Source organism: Fukomys damarensis, unplaced genomic scaffold (genome assembly GCF_012274545.1).
Source record: "Fukomys damarensis isolate Sample0158 unplaced genomic scaffold, DMR_v1.0_HiC HiC_scaffold_15, whole genome shotgun sequence".
Classification (NCBI taxonomy): domain Eukaryota; kingdom Metazoa; phylum Chordata; class Mammalia; order Rodentia; family Bathyergidae; genus Fukomys; species Fukomys damarensis.
This window is the reverse complement of record NW_022900927.1, coordinates 63,600,653-63,616,128: the sequence shown is the minus strand read 5'-3', so window position 1 is coordinate 63,616,128 and position 15,476 is coordinate 63,600,653. Positions and strand designations below refer to the sequence as shown.

At 42.4% G+C, this 15,476-nt stretch overlaps 1 protein-coding gene across 1 annotated transcript in view; it reads right to left on the bottom strand.

Moving 5' to 3' along the window:
• Washc4 (WASH complex subunit 4) overlaps window positions 1-15,476 on the bottom strand; it is a 49,192-nt gene that overhangs the window by 24,825 nt on the left and 8,891 nt on the right. The window contains exons 7-15 of the mRNA XM_033763506.1: window positions 12,222-12,304; window positions 10,935-10,977; window positions 10,454-10,557; window positions 9,741-9,861; window positions 7,902-8,025; window positions 7,669-7,796; window positions 6,582-6,742; window positions 3,318-3,444; window positions 432-557 (exon numbers count right to left, since the gene is read on the bottom strand). Coding sequence (XP_033619397.1) covers window positions 432-557; window positions 3,318-3,444; window positions 6,582-6,742; window positions 7,669-7,796; window positions 7,902-8,025; window positions 9,741-9,861; window positions 10,454-10,557; window positions 10,935-10,977; window positions 12,222-12,304 — 1,017 coding nt within the window. The remainder of the gene's footprint in view (window positions 1-431; window positions 558-3,317; window positions 3,445-6,581; window positions 6,743-7,668; window positions 7,797-7,901; window positions 8,026-9,740; window positions 9,862-10,453; window positions 10,558-10,934; window positions 10,978-12,221; window positions 12,305-15,476) is intronic.

Here is a 15,476-nt window from a genome sequence, read left to right as displayed (position 1 = left end):
TTTGATACCAGGGAATCAAACTCAGGACCTTGAGCTTGCAAGGCAGGCTGCGGAACCACTGAGCTAAATGCCTGGCCCTCATAACTTCAACTTCCAACTTTTGACTTCACAATGATGCAAAAGCATACACACACAACCACTGTTTTCCACTTTCAGTTCAGGATGCACATGAGTGAATCACATGAGATACTCAACATGTTATCCTGAGCACATTTCAGGTGGGCTGGCCTAAGTTACGAGCTATTGACTATAACCCTATGGTACGTCACAGAGCACCCCAACTGGCCAGCCATTTGCGACATTTAGTGGAAAATATCTCAAGTTTCTGTCCTCATGTACTCAGAATCCAAGCACAAGCTTGTTCTCGTTTAAGAACAGTCCCAGTCATTTCTCAGTCATGAGAGCAAGTACAGCAATGAAGCCCTCCCCACCTTGAGAAGTTCAATGAGCCTGCACAACGCCTTCACCGAGGTCTTAGTCATTGGCTTCTGCGTGGACACGTAGAGATTCATTGTGGTCTTGATAATGGTACTAATACTATACGCATATAAGAAGCCCTGAGAAAGAAAGGGGGAACACTTAATATAAACACAAGGAAAGATTTCACTTCTCTAAGACTTCATTCTGTATAATGTTATTCCTCAACCTGCTAACAACTATTTGTTTTCAAAGCCAGCTCTTAAGATTTCATAATATTCTTCCTTGCAGGGATAATGTGATATACTGCTAGTTGTTTCAAAGCAGCCCTTGAGGTTTATTTAGAATCACATACTAGATACTTAGTACTTTTCATACTACAATATACAATCATTCTTTAAAAATCTTTCCATTTAAAAAAAACCTTCAGAGAAATGATGGCAGGGTAGTATCTATTCGCCCTTATCTGCCAGGGAGAAAATAAAGACCCCCATCTGTTGCCTCTTAGGGTAAGAGCTAAGGACTTTTAAGGAGTGAGGAATCAGGAAAGGAGAAGGAGCTGCTTTCTGACCAGTGTGGGGTCTGGAAGGGAGTGACAAGCCGTAAGCTGCTGTGTCCTTTCCTCCTCACTCAGACTCATCCTCTCCGGACTACCTGCCTGCTAATCAGACCTCTCTCCTTCCAGCTGGTAATTCAAACTCTCCTCCTCTTCTAGTCATGAAGGAACCATAAGTCTTGCAAGGTTTTAAAAATGCAACGCTGTAAGACTCAGGGAAACAGGAAAAAAGACTACTACTACTACTCACATATTTTCACTTAACCTAAAAGGGATGCAAGGAAAAAGACAATGACAGAGATTCTGTGGGTTTGTGAAGCTTCCAAAGACACAGTCGCAATCTAGAGAAGGGTGTGGGTTAGCTGAGAAGGTGGGCAGCAGCCACACAGCTCTCCACAGGAGGGTCCTGGGCTGGCGGGGAGGGAGCCTCTCTGATGTACACAGCTCCATGCTGAACACAGGTGCCACACTGAGAGAACTGGAACGAAACAGATGGCAGCCACCCTGAGAAAGGCAGCAGCAGGACCAAGGTGTAGGGCACAAGTAGACAAGTTGTGCAGACAGCCACAAGGCCCACTCTGTCAGTGCAGGACCATGCTAGCAGTCATTCAGCACAAACACAGCAGGTTGGAAAAAGAAGCTCCTGCTCCTTTCTTCTTCTTCTCTAAAGTGCAATACATTACGCCATTCCAGGTTAGTCTGTGCACAGCTACACCTGAAGGACATGCTTCAGGCTAAACAAGGATAGGAGCGGCCTGCAGTCTGTTACTGTGGATGAGGTAGGACACTCATGTGGACCAGAACAACTAGAAAAGAGAGGCAGACGGGTCTAAATCTCCTGCAAGTCATCAAAGAGCTATCAAGAAAATCAATAAGAAGCCAACAGGGCCAAAGCCTGTAATCCCAGCACTCTGGCAGGCTGAGGTAGGAGGATCACAAGTGCAAGCCCAGCTCGGGCAACATAAGGAGAACCTGCTTCAAAATAAAACTAACTCCTGATGCAGCTCCATGCAAAGGCCCTGGATCCAACACCCAGTACTGCCAAAAAAACAACCCAGATCTGGGAGAAGACAGAAGCCAGCAAGCCTGGCATTTCAGTTTGCTTCGACTTCAATCATCTGCCTTAGAGGATGTCCCACGGGAAAGGGATGAAAAAAAGGAGTCCAGGACCCATACAGGAGAGGACAATATTCTGGTGAACATACAGGCTCTAGTTTGGGATCTTGAAAGATTCACACCCCACCCCAAGAAAAACTAAGGGTGAAAAAAACCCAGCATCACAGGATGGAAGTTCTCCAAATCACTGCAATCCACGACAGGCTAGTGAGACCCAGGCTGCTCAACGGCCCAGCCTAGCTGTGCTAACAGGGTTCCGACTGTGCCCAAAATGGCAGATCAGAAAGAGGAGGAGAGAGAATTAGAATAGAAAGCAGGGAAACAAGAGAAGCGGTGCTTGGCAGTTGGGTAAGAATGCTGCACAAATTCAAGATGCTGGAAGATCCCTAGCAGCACAAATACAGAAATCCACATCTAGGAGCATCCCTGCAATGCTGTGAAACCCAAAGTCTAAGTCTTGTAAGCAATTAAGAGTCATCATATTTACAAAGCAACAAAAACAACGGAAGCCAGAAAACAACAAAAGGACACGTTTGAAAGCTTGATCAAAAATTCCAGCCAACCTAGAAATCCAACACAGCGAAAAAAAAAAAACCTGTTAAAATAAAGACATAGTTGTACCCAAAACTGTGTTAATTCCTCATCAGAAGTGCACATTAAATTAAATACCAGTAGGCATCCCACAAGCAGAAGGATAAACCACAGGAAAAAGATGCAGGAAGGATGGAAAGCAACACCAGAATAAACTACTTCACGGGAAATCTCACCACTGACTATATGAATAACAACAATGCCTGTGAAGCTTAAATCAGAGATGATCAGAGTCCACAACAGCGACTCAGAGAGTGGGAGGGAAACAAGCAGAATTAAAGTGGCTTTGGACCCTTAACCTGTCTGGAAAGTAGTATGTAACTACTAAGTTACATAAGAACTGAATGAGTAAACGATGCAGCTTCACATCTCCAGAGTAATCACAAAAACATTCTGACTTAAACGATAATGAAAGCATAACATATCTAAAGGGATGGGGTACAGTCATGTGCTGAATGGAATAAAGACAACTCTGAATGGGCCGTTAGAAAATCTAGGTAAGTCAAATATAACCAGATCAATTTGTTCTAAAACAGAACCACAGCCTATCCCTTCCCAGGTTTTTCCAAATATAATTTCTGCAATTTAAACTAACAAAGAAGTCACTCCCAAAAGAGTCTATGCAAGATACAATTACCTGTATGAAAACATTACATCTGTTAGTGAGGTCTTCAGCAAACTTGTCCATTCTCTGCTCCTTAGATAAAATTGATTCCATTTTCATCATCCATGAGCTCACAAAGACGTAGTAAGACTGCACATCTCTAGCAGGGAAAACACTGGTGTCACTCAGCACAGGAAAGAAATTCACTTCCATTTCTTCATACTGATTGCAAGAAAATATGTACTAACAGTACCCATTCCATTTTTCTGGTTTTTAAAAATCACATGTCATATTCAACAAATATTTATTGTGTGGCCATAGAGGACACTAAGAACAGAGAGAGCACTGTTCTAAGCTCTGAAAGCAAAATGTAAATGAAAATTATATTTTAGATAGTAGAGTTGTACGACGAAACAATCAATTTAAACTCTAAAATAATAAAAAAGATGTCAAATGAAACATGCTATAGAAAAAATAAAGCAGGGAATAGGACAGGGACTGGGCAGGTGCATAATTTCACATGAAGTGATGAAAGTAGACTTGCCAAGCAGACGATTTTGAGCCAGGATTGAAGCAAGTGAATGAGTGATCCATGCAAATGTGTGAGCGCAGAGAGCTGAAGGGAAGGGAGTACCAAGTGCCAACGTCAGAAGGCATCTGGAAATGCGCCTGGCACGTTTAGGTGATAACAAAAACGTCAGTGTGGAAAGGGCACAGGGAGCAGGGATGAGAGCCCAAGAGCCAGAGGCGCATGGTGGAGGAAGGGAAGGGTTGAGCAGGCCCTCTGGGGGGCAGGACGTCACTTCTGAGCCAGAGGGGAGGCTGACAGCAGGGCTGAGTAAGCGAAGGGACTAAGTTGGGTCTAGGAGGATGGGTCAGGAATAACCCACCGAAGGGGCAGTGCTTTTCCTGGGAAAGCAAGGAAGCTAGAGGAGCAGTGCAGGAGAAAGAGAAGGACAACCTAGCCAGAAGAGGCACAGCACTAGTGGTCAAATCTGAACTTGGAAGCCGACAGATACTGGATGCTTACTACCTGCCAACCTCTGTCAGCCTTGTTTACACAAATGAGCTTCTCCAATCCTCATGTCAGCTGTGAGAGGGTTCCACAGGGCAGCCCTGGGCCAAGATCACCCAAAAGCAAGAGGGCATGCCAGGATTCAAGTGCAACTTTAGAAAGCTTTCCCATCCCAGAAACACCATGGCAGTAATACTCCCCACTCCTCAGGATGACCAAAACCTGGACAACCTCCACAGGTGGCAAGCTTTCCCACTCACAAGCTGTTCACACAATCCCTCTGTTGCTCTTTGAAGAGTGTAAAACACCAGACAATTCACCCCTCCTATGGAATCTGACACCGCTGATACCTTCCAAACCCTTCTCCAGTTAGTCAGGGTCCTGTCCCACTGCTGTCGCTGAGAATCAGTGGAAGGAGGGCTCTCAGCGCCAGAAAAAGGGCGCCACCCAATAAGGTCAGACTCCCACAGGAAGTGGGGCCGGCCACTCCGCCAGTCTCCACCACTCGGTCTGAAGAGGGCTCACACCAAAGTCCCCAATAAATGTGTTCTAGGGAGATAAAACTAACATAAACTCTAGAAAAATGGTTTCTGCAGAGCAATGATTCAACGAAACAAAATACACCAGCTGTCAGTCTTGGCTTTGCCTCACATGGAGCTGGAGGGTACTACTGGTCCCAGTTTAAAGTGTGGATTAGAGAAGAAGTGGGGTCCTGGAACAAGACTTCCTCCAGAGCCAGCAGCTGGGGTCAGGGCTTGGCAGGGCTCAAAGGCCCAGGATGGGCTGTGGGCAAGGACCAGGAGAGCTCCCTGACAGCACTGAGGCCGCTAACACTGCGGCATGGAGGAGGCAATGGACAGGAGAAGGCAGCGCTGGCCTCTGACCAGACAGAGGAAAACAGACAGGCAGAGGAAAACAGGGCTACCGTTCACCCATCACTCGCACCCAGAGCCCTGTGACCTTTGTCTCTGGTTGTCTAGAAAACAAAACTGCTTCAAGTTTCAAGAGTGAGCATGCTGGCAAAAGTCACGAAGATGGCCAAGAGTCCTGTCAGATTACCAGCTGCACTTCAAATACAAACAGGAAAACAACTAGAACAACCAACAAATCTCCAGCCCTGATCAACAGCACTGAGCAGTGGGCACACGGGAGGCTCAGGTTTTTACCCCCTGGCCAATGGCTGTGGATGGCAGCAGCTGCGGCAGCCCAGACACCGTAGCAGGGAAGGAGGTGGCTGGGGTGCGGCCCTGGGTCCAGGTGTGTGCTGGGCCAGAGAGCCTCCCTCCAGCTCCGCCACGAAAGGGCCCTGTGCTCTGAGCTGCTGGGAGGAGGCTACTGCCAGTCACTGTGCCTTCTCTATGCTTTACTTTAGTGGATGAGCCTTAGGTCTCCTAGGCTAAACTACACAGAGAGAGCAAACACTCCACAACCCCGCTCCCTGGAGCTCTGCGGTGACTGCACAGGTTCATCTCTGGAGTCACAGGACGGGGAAACAAAACTTCACCACCTGAGGAACCTGCAAGTGAGCTCATCCATCTGCACTTCAAGACTCACCTCCCACGGCCTGTGGGGCTGGTGGTCTACACTTCGCACACAGGCCTGGCAGCAGGCAGCGGCATCTCGCCGTGGCCTACATGCACCCCGTGGCCGACACCCAAGAATACAATCAACACAGCATTAAGCTTGACTTTCCTTACTTAAAAATGGGAAACCTAGGTGTGGTGGAGCGCTCCTGTAGCCCAGCACCAGGGAGGCTGCCAGGAGTCCCAGGCCAGCCTGGGCTACATAGTTAAATTCAAGGCTGACCTGAACCTGACGGTAGTAAGTGTTCTTTTGGGGAGCAGGACTGAGGTGTAGGGAGAAATAGGGCTGGGAACAATTTTTTCCCTTTAACCTTTAGTACTTTCTAATTTTGTAAGTATGTGCAAATGTTACTTTGTAAAAATTAACCTGGGAGGGGATCAAGTTAAAGCGAACTCCTCCAAAAATCATCAGAGATACTCAATGTTTTTAATACCATCAAATAGTATCTGCTGCAAATGAATCAAGACTTCATTTAGATTAAAAAAATAAAAAAGGCAGCTGACACTGACAGTATGTGTGGCTACAAAGTACAATTTGCCCACATCTTAAACTGGTATTAAGCCAAAAAGTTCCTAGAAAATAAAGCCCCCAGAGACTGACAATCTTCCTCTAGTAATAAGTAATTCTACTTCAACTCATAATTCAAATGCCTTCAATATAAAACATTTGTTTTCATGGCAGTTGCTTATAAAACCTACTTGGTAAGTGACTGAGCTTTCTGCTGCAGGAAAGTTTCCCTGTGTATTTTAATGGCTTGGAGACTTTTTCTGTCTAGAAGTTTGGCGGCTGCTGGCATTTTCTGGATCAGAAAATTATCAGGAAACCATATAATATTAGCAGTTAGAGTGATGGCTGGAACCTAAAACATAAAGGCAAGGGAGAAATTCATTAAATACAGGCTAAGACAACTCATTTCAGGAAAAAATAACCACGTGCACACACAAAGACTTTTTACTGATGTATGCTGCAGCAGTGAAAGTATTTCAGTACTATGAGTGTTGAGTATGATCTTTTTCTGCCTAAATATTAACATGCACGTGGATATATAATAAATATTTTTCACAGATTTAACAACAAAAACAAGCAAAAAGTAGACACCTGAATCATCGTAACCTTACTTTCATTCTGTATCAGTAAAAAGAAAAAAAAACAGAGGGCTAGGGATTTAGCTCAGTGGTTCTAGCACCTGCCCCACAAGCACAAAGGCCCAAGTTCAATCCCTGGTACCAAAAAAAAGGAGGAAAACAAACCACACATAGATGGTTGGGTTCTCACAGACTCTCCTCAGTTGATGCTACACAAACTAAATGTTCAATTTTAAAAACAGGTTCCATACACTGGCAAAAGCAAAGATGCAGAAAAACTAAATTTTTTTTTGTTGTTGTTGTTTGTATTTCAACAGTGAGAATGACTGCCAAGAGGGGAGGGAAAAAGCAAAACGGGGAAAATGTATCTGTAGTAGAAACCAAATAAAAAGGAAAAATGTGAACAATGTCTACCAATACACATACGCAAATGAGGTAGAATTAGAGAGTAAAGATGAGGAGGAGCAGCTCCATTGAATCCAGGCTAAGACAACTCATTTCAAGAAAAGACAGCCACACACTGAAAAATCTTACAGCAAAATAAGACTGCTGTACCTCCATTCACTATGTTACATATTTCTGGCAAGCCTGGATTCCACAAGAGTACTATATCAAGAATAAAATGCATTTTAAAAATCTATTCCTATACCAAATCTTTTTAGTATGCTCAAATTGAAAAACAGAAGTTGATAATTCTTACCTTCTTACAGATGTCCAATAAAGACTTATAAAACTTTTTATCAACAGTTCGAAAAATCTGGAAGTGCAGCACAAAGAGCCCACAGATTCCAACATACTTGTCCCTCTGGTCAATTTCCGAAGGTTCTCCTTATAAACAGCAACAAAAGAGAAAAGTAGAACCAAGATACTTAAGTTACACTTTTTAAGAAATGCAAATTTTATAAAAAAACCCAAAACTGCAATTTACATTACCAAGTTTGGCTTCCACATTTGCAAAAATTGAGCGAAGACTATGTGCAAATTCTTCAGCAAAAGTGCTATTTTTGGACACAGATACTCCTCCATTGAGAGAATCAAACTGCTGTTCTATACAGGCCTACATGGGAAACAGTAAAGAGAAAGTCAGTCTCGATACGCTATCAAGCTTTGACGTGGTGTGTGATGAACTTGGATGTCAGTTAATTTACTAAAACCAAAGCTTAGGTTCTTACTTTAACCTACTGTCTACATCTTTTTGATTGGAAAGAATGTATATACTTCCATATCTGAGTATGAGCTACGTGAAAGTCATACTGCTGGACAGACCCCTGTAACAGCAAAGAGGCACATATAGATCGTGGCCACAGAAATGTAAGGTTCAGATCCACACAAATAGAGAGCTACTACGTAATAATTTTCAAAAGATGAAAGTAAATTTATTATAAGCTGGGTGTGGTGGTGCAAGCCTGCAGCCGAGCCTTGGGAAGCTGAGGCAGGAGGATCGCTATGAGTTCAAGGCTAGCCTGGGCTACGAACTGAGATTCTATCCATCCCACCAAAAAAAAAACAAAGTTTATTATGTAAAAGTACAACAGATATGAAGACAGTCAAATAATATATTCCCACATGATGAGGCTGAGGACAGCACCAAAGACGGAGGATCTTATATCAGATGGAGCCTTTGGAGAAAATGCCATACTGTATCCAGTTGGCCAGTTTGTTAAGTACCATGTTTAGATGAAAGTGACTTGGTGCCAATAGGTCTGTGTGGCTGGAAGGGACTGTGACCAGCTCTGCCTAGACTAAAGGACACACACACCGATGGTGCACTCAAGGTATAGACTAATATTTTTTTTCCAAGGGAAATGGTTTCTTCTGTGAGGAATGGAAAGCAGCTGAGTTCATTCAGTGAGCACCTGTATTTTGCTGGCTCTAATTATTTTAACCCTTTTCCTGACAACCCCAGATGTCTCAAGTGAGTGAAGAGAAGTGACTTTCAGAGGTGCATACAAGACATTTCTGGTAGTGCACTGGAAAGCATACTTTTCACTTTATTTTATACTTTTTAAGAGTGGAGTGTATATTTTCTGTTTACAATTACTGTGCGCACTTCAGCATAGCAAATGTGGAAATGTCTCTTGGGAAAAGAGTAACAAAAATTATTTTCTGAATCTAATGGACTAACAATTAAACAGGCAAAAATGAGCGGTCAATCTATTAAAACTGTGACTGTGTAAAATATAAATTAAATGCAATCCTGATGCGGATGTAAAATGGGATGGAATGTAATTTCTGGGGGACACTAGCCAAGGTGGTCCTGTCTAACAAATCTTTCCCTGACAGTGGAAATGTTCTGCTTCGTGCTGATGGAAGAGATGGCCAGCCACAAACGACACATGGCTATTTAGCACCTCAAACGCAGCTCCTATGACCAAGCAAGTCACTTTTTAATCTGATGTCAGTTAATGTGAAATAGCCACATGCAGTTCAAAGTATTCTACTGGACTGTACAGACTGAAATTATATTCCATGAGCCTTGGAAGAATTTAGCAGACTCTTTTAAAGGTAGACTCACAAACCTAACCACAACACTTAACACAAAAGCTTCAGTTTTAGATTTTAATTCTCCAATAGTTTTATCCTTGTACATATTTCCAAAAACCTTCATCCCAAGTACACCCTGTCACTGTCTGCTACTTCATACTCCAATAATCAATAAGCCACAGCACTCTTTGAAGGAAAACAAATTTGGCGGTGTTCTATGAAAGCATCTGTCACCTCAGAGCAGCCAGCTGAGCCAAGTACATCTGCAGCAGCAGCCCAGCCCCCTACCTGGAATATCGTTCCATCAAGCAACTGTCCTTCCAGCCGCAGGAGAAACTTTTCAAATGGCTTCAGTTTCTCTTCCTGAAGTCCAAATTTTGAAGGGTTGTGATGGACAGATTTCATTAACCTTGTAAAAGATTATAAGAAAGCTCTTAAATCTACCCAATTGATTCTTAAAAACTAGAAAATTTCTCACTATATAGCCCAGGCTAGCCTCAAACTTTCAGCAATTCTCCTGCCTCAGCCTCCCAAATGCTGGAATACAAACACGCACCACCACACCTGGCTCTGAGCAAAACAATCTTAATATATTTAATCTTCTTGTGCTTTCTTTTTCCCATCTTAAATTCAGATAATTGATACCAGGTGTTAGGTGAATATAAACAGAAAACGTGAAAGTTCTATAGCAAAATGAAACCAAGCTCAGACAAGCTGTTAAACAAAACACAAGAGAAAACAAAATGCCCTAAGGTGGGCAAATTAACATCCTACTGCACTACACACAAGGCTGCTTTGTACAGTCATATCTTTCTCTCAAACCCACCTCAAACTAAAGAATGGTGCTATCTTCACAAAAATATCTGACCTGACCTCCTGCTAAGTAAAGATCTCCAGCTCTCTGGTCTTCTAGGAGATCTGAACTACTTGTATCTGTCTACTCTTCACTCACACATCATTCACACAAAGTAAGGAAGACTGTAACGTTCTAGCTGGCACACCTTTTGTACATGGTCCAGTGGTCTTTCAGAGTGATGTGATTCTCCACGATCTCGTCCAGGGTAAGCAAAACTGTGAGCAGTTCTCCCAGATGCTCATACATAGTCTGTCAAAAAACTTTTAATGATTATCATTTAGTCACTAGTCAGAAGTTAAGGCTCATGTAGGATTTTAAAGCAAAACACATATACAGAAATTACTGAGTTAGTGAAAGCAGGGGTAAAACAGTTTAAGGTACAGGTCTGATAAAGGGGACGATAGTCTTTGTGCCAGAGACTGAAAACTGCAGTAGGCTGCTTCGGGGAAAACAGTTACCCTGACACCAGTCTCGGTACCCATGAGCTACAGGCAAAAGACTGAAAATGGAAAACAAAAAGCAAGCAACTCTATCTTGCTACAGCTGTTGTACTTTCCAATTATGCAAACTCTGCAAGTGTGACACAGTAAAAATTAGTTTTATATGTCAAGTTAATTTACTTTTACCTGAAAATGAACTCCAGTTGTCTCTATGATTTTGGGTGCAACCCTGTAATAAAATAACATCCAAATTAAGATTTCATTTTCAGGTGTGATTCAGAAAAGGAAGAAAAGGGCCAAAAAGACCCAAAGGGATTAAAGATATTTAAGGAAATCAGAAATGCATTTATTTAAAAAAATTACAGAAGAAATAAATGATGCTTCTGCGAATGAATGGAAAAAAGAAGAAACATTGGTTTGTAAAACTGCAGAGGACCAGAAAACCAAGGAAAACAAGTACTCATATAAAGAAAGGAGAACTACCAGAGAGGAAACTGACACTTGGGCACACAGTGTTGCAGAAGACAAGCAGGAGGATTTGCACAGCGTGTGGCCAACAGATGAAGGTTTCGGTGAGTTTGTTTGATGCTGTTTTGCAGAATGCTTTTAGAGTAGTGCACCATATTGATTATTCTTATCTACCACTGTCATTCTGATCAGAAAATAACATTTTATTTGGATTTCCCGAATAAAAACTTTATAGTGGAAAAAATTTTTTTCCTTTTCAGCCACACTTCATTCTTATCTCAAGGAATATGCACAGGAGCAGTAGCTCTTGGAATTCTGATGAATACCTGTAAATAAAGCTGACTCACTACAACTCAAGAGACCTCAATAAGCAGTCCCAGGTCCCATCTTCCCCAGGAACTGACGGGTGCAACCCAGGCTGCACCAACTCCTGAGTGGAAAGACACATGGCCTGGAAATAACCAGTCAGCCTCATTTCTGAGTTCTCATTCCTATGAAAATGATGCCTGTATTTCTGGGAGTATAACAATGTCGAAAGCCAAAAAATACAATTTTACTTCCTTCTAGATATTTAACACAGCACTTGTGCAGCAATTACAGATATTCTAGGAGAGAAAAGACACAATTTAAAACCACACAGAAAATTCAGATAAACCCTATCCTCTAGGGCACACAAGGGGTTGTAGAGACTTTTCAGAACCACACAGCAGGTACCACGGAGCCAGGGAGCTAGTGCTCACCTCTCCCGCCATGAGGACAGATTTTGTGTCAGCTTTTGCCTGTATGTCACAGTCAAGACTTTTTGGTCAACATTCTCTTTCAGACAGAAAATACCTTCATGCATCATGGCGCCTTATTAATCTATGTAATGTATAATCCAGTAGGACTTAAACATCACAAGTCTTCAACAAATAAATGGAGTGAACAAAAAGGTATTTCAGAGAATTAGCAGGAAAATATTTCTCGCATCTCTATTATAAGCAAAAATCCTTGTAAATGCATTACTTGTTACTGATATAGAGGGCAGCCAGCTGATGGACTACATTCATCACCACTTCGTAGCACCTCGTGACGAAACAGGACAGCTCCTGAAAAGACAAGTGCGGGACATGCTACAAAGCTGCTTTTGAAATGTCACTACTTTTAAACTGAATTTCATGGTAACATATCCAACAAAAACAAGATTGGTTCCCAGTAAAATCTCAAATCGCTCAGCAGCCAACTTAAGCATCCCTCAAGCACTTCACCCTTACCTCCCCTCCGGCATCCCAGGGTTGCTCCAACCTCTGCCCGTTCCGTTTCCTCCATAATTCCACTTTAAGTCTATTGTCTCAGCTATGCAGATAGCTTCTAAGCGACAGCGATTGTCTTGTTCTTTTGGAACATTCACTGTCTACTATGGTGGCTAATATTTAACTGCTTCTCAATAAATGTATGCCTCACTGTATGAATAAGCGAGTAACATCTGCAAGAATGAGGGAGCTTCAAAGGCTGCCAGCTCAGCGAGTGTGCTGATGAGGGGAGGTCTCCAGAGCGCACTCTGAAATCCTTCATTCATTACTGTAGTCAAGTTTATAAGTGGGCTCAGAACACAACAAGGAAGTATCGATTATCCCAGGGATATGTTTGTCCTTAAATAATAATTAAGTCACATCTTATGCCCCAGACCTTCTGGAAATGTTTGTAGAAGCTCTCACATTTTAATCCTATAGGAACAGTTTGTACCTAAAATATTTAAAACCCGATTAAGCTATGACTACTCTAAATTTTCAGCTCTAGGAAGGCAGGAGTTTCTGTAACACCAAGAGCAGTTTCTTTTAACTTTTAGGGCCAGGGATTTAGCCCAGTGGTTCCACCACCTGCTTTGCAAGTGCAAGGTCCCAAGTTTGATCCCCAGGACCCAAAAAAAGAACTTTTACACAACTGTTAGTATAACCCATAACCGATTTAAAGTTTTTGAAAATAGAAAGAATGAATTTTAAACAGCTCTAGTTTCATGTTTGTTATCAGAGTTCCAACAGTTCAGTGAAAGCAGAGACAAGAAAGGAAAATGCAGGACAAATGGAGAACACAAAGTTATTAAAAGGAAGCCCAGATGTATAGAGCGACTACAGAAGACAGAAAGAGTGAATAACCCATTAAGCCAGACATGCCAGGTGGTTTAAAAAATAAAAAGCAAAATCCAGACACAGCCACCTGTATCTGACCAACAGGGACACTCTGGGAGAGCCATCAGCATGAGGGCACCGGCACAGTCAGCACAGCCCTGACATCCCCAGGGATACTCTCTCATGGAACACTTGTCACAAATGGGTGCCTCGCTGACCAACACAGTTATACAGCACAGGGCTCTATGTGCAGTTTTAAGGAAATGCCCACTGGAACATGACACTGAAGTCTGAAAGGATGGAAAAAGATAATTCAAAATATCAACTAACACAGATGTACACCAGGAACACTGCCATCAGATATATAGATTTTATTAGCATCACTATAGCTATTTCCTAAAAAGAGGACCTCATCCAAAATGCTTCAAACCAGAATGTTCAAATTTCAGATATTTTTGGATTTGGGAACATTTACATATACATGAGATAATCTGGGAAGAGAACCAAGAAAATCATCTATGTTTGTGTACACTGTACACACATGGCCTGTGAATAGATGTGTACATTATTTTTATTAATTTCAGGTGTGGAATTTTCTACCTATGTTAGTATAGACAGCTAAGCTAAACAGAAATATTCTAGGCAGTCAGATAGGGCTGGGCCCTTGAGGTAGTCAGCGCAAGCAGGAGAACACATCACAACTGCGGTTGGCATCTGTCGAAAGCCAGGTGTCAAGATAAAGAAAGAATGAGCAGGCCTACGTGCCTCCCTGAGGGAGGAGCAATTACCTGAAGATTAGACTATAATTGGTATCACCTGGTCCAATAAAGTCTACACAGACGTAAGTCACCCAGGTGGGTGACCAGGACCTCCGGACCCAACTCTTCCTAAAAATGCCTTTGTTCTTTCCATGTACCCTTGCAAATGTGACCTGCTTCCCTACTGGATCAGTATTAGCTAAGTAGCTACACTTATAATCTTACTGGCTGATCATAGTTTGGACCCATGTTGCACCCTCCTCGTGATTTTGCTCTATAAAACATTCTCAGAGAAGTGAGCTCTGTAATAACCCACTTTTGAGTCCCTTCCTGTCTCTCGGGGCTATTTCTCAATAATTTTTTCCTATTTTTCTTTTTGTGTGTGTGGTACTGGGGATCCAACTCGGGACCTTGCACTTGTGAGGCAGGCAACAGCACCACTGCCCAGCCCTAAATTTTTCCTATTCTTTTTTTTTTTTTTTTTTTTTTTTTTTTTTTTTCTATTTTTATCTTCCACTGTTCCTTAGAATTCATTCTTCAATATCAGGAAACATGAACTCTGTGAATCTGATATCTAGCCAGTTAGGAGTTACATTTTCCGCTACACCAGCATCATGTCAGTGCTTAAAAGGATTCAGATTCGGAAGCACTTCAGATTCTGGATTTTTGGATTAGTAATTCTCAAACTCTATAAATGTTATAGATTTTTAAATATTTTTTATATATAATTATTATCACAGCTTAGAGTTGTCAACATATAAAAATAAAGATTTACCAAGAATCATTAGCAATTCTAAACTTGTATGCACTGAATAAGAAATGCAAAATCTGATAAAACTAAGAGGAAAAATGGACCCAGCCCCTTGGAAGGGACTCTACAAACCACACTACTTAGACACCTTCCTGGCCAGCAGACTTCCGGCTAGGTTCAGTCAATAGGAGCAGGAAACAGGACTTCCTTCCACTTGTCTTTATTACAAAGGCTATAAGAGATCAGCTTCTTTCAGGCTCCAACCCTGACCTCACACCACCCTCCATGGGTGTCAGGGGCCATGCTCAGAGGCCTGAGCTCCAACTCCATGAGCTGCTCCACTGAGTGCCCAGATTCTGGCCAACCTAACTGCTTCTCCTTTTGTTCCCTGGACTTGGGCTTCCTCTGGATTACCTCACTGTCGTTCTTTCAGCCTCTAACTCCTGTGTAACCAACTCTCCATACTAAATACCCTCTTTAAAAACAAATCAGTATTACTATATACATATGAGGTACCTAACATGTTATGGGATACATGAAGGAAACAGGTTACTGGGCCAGGGATTTAGCTCAGTGGTTCTTCAACCCGTCTCACGAGAGCAAAGTATGGAGTTCGATCCCAGGTACCAAAAAAAAAAAAAAA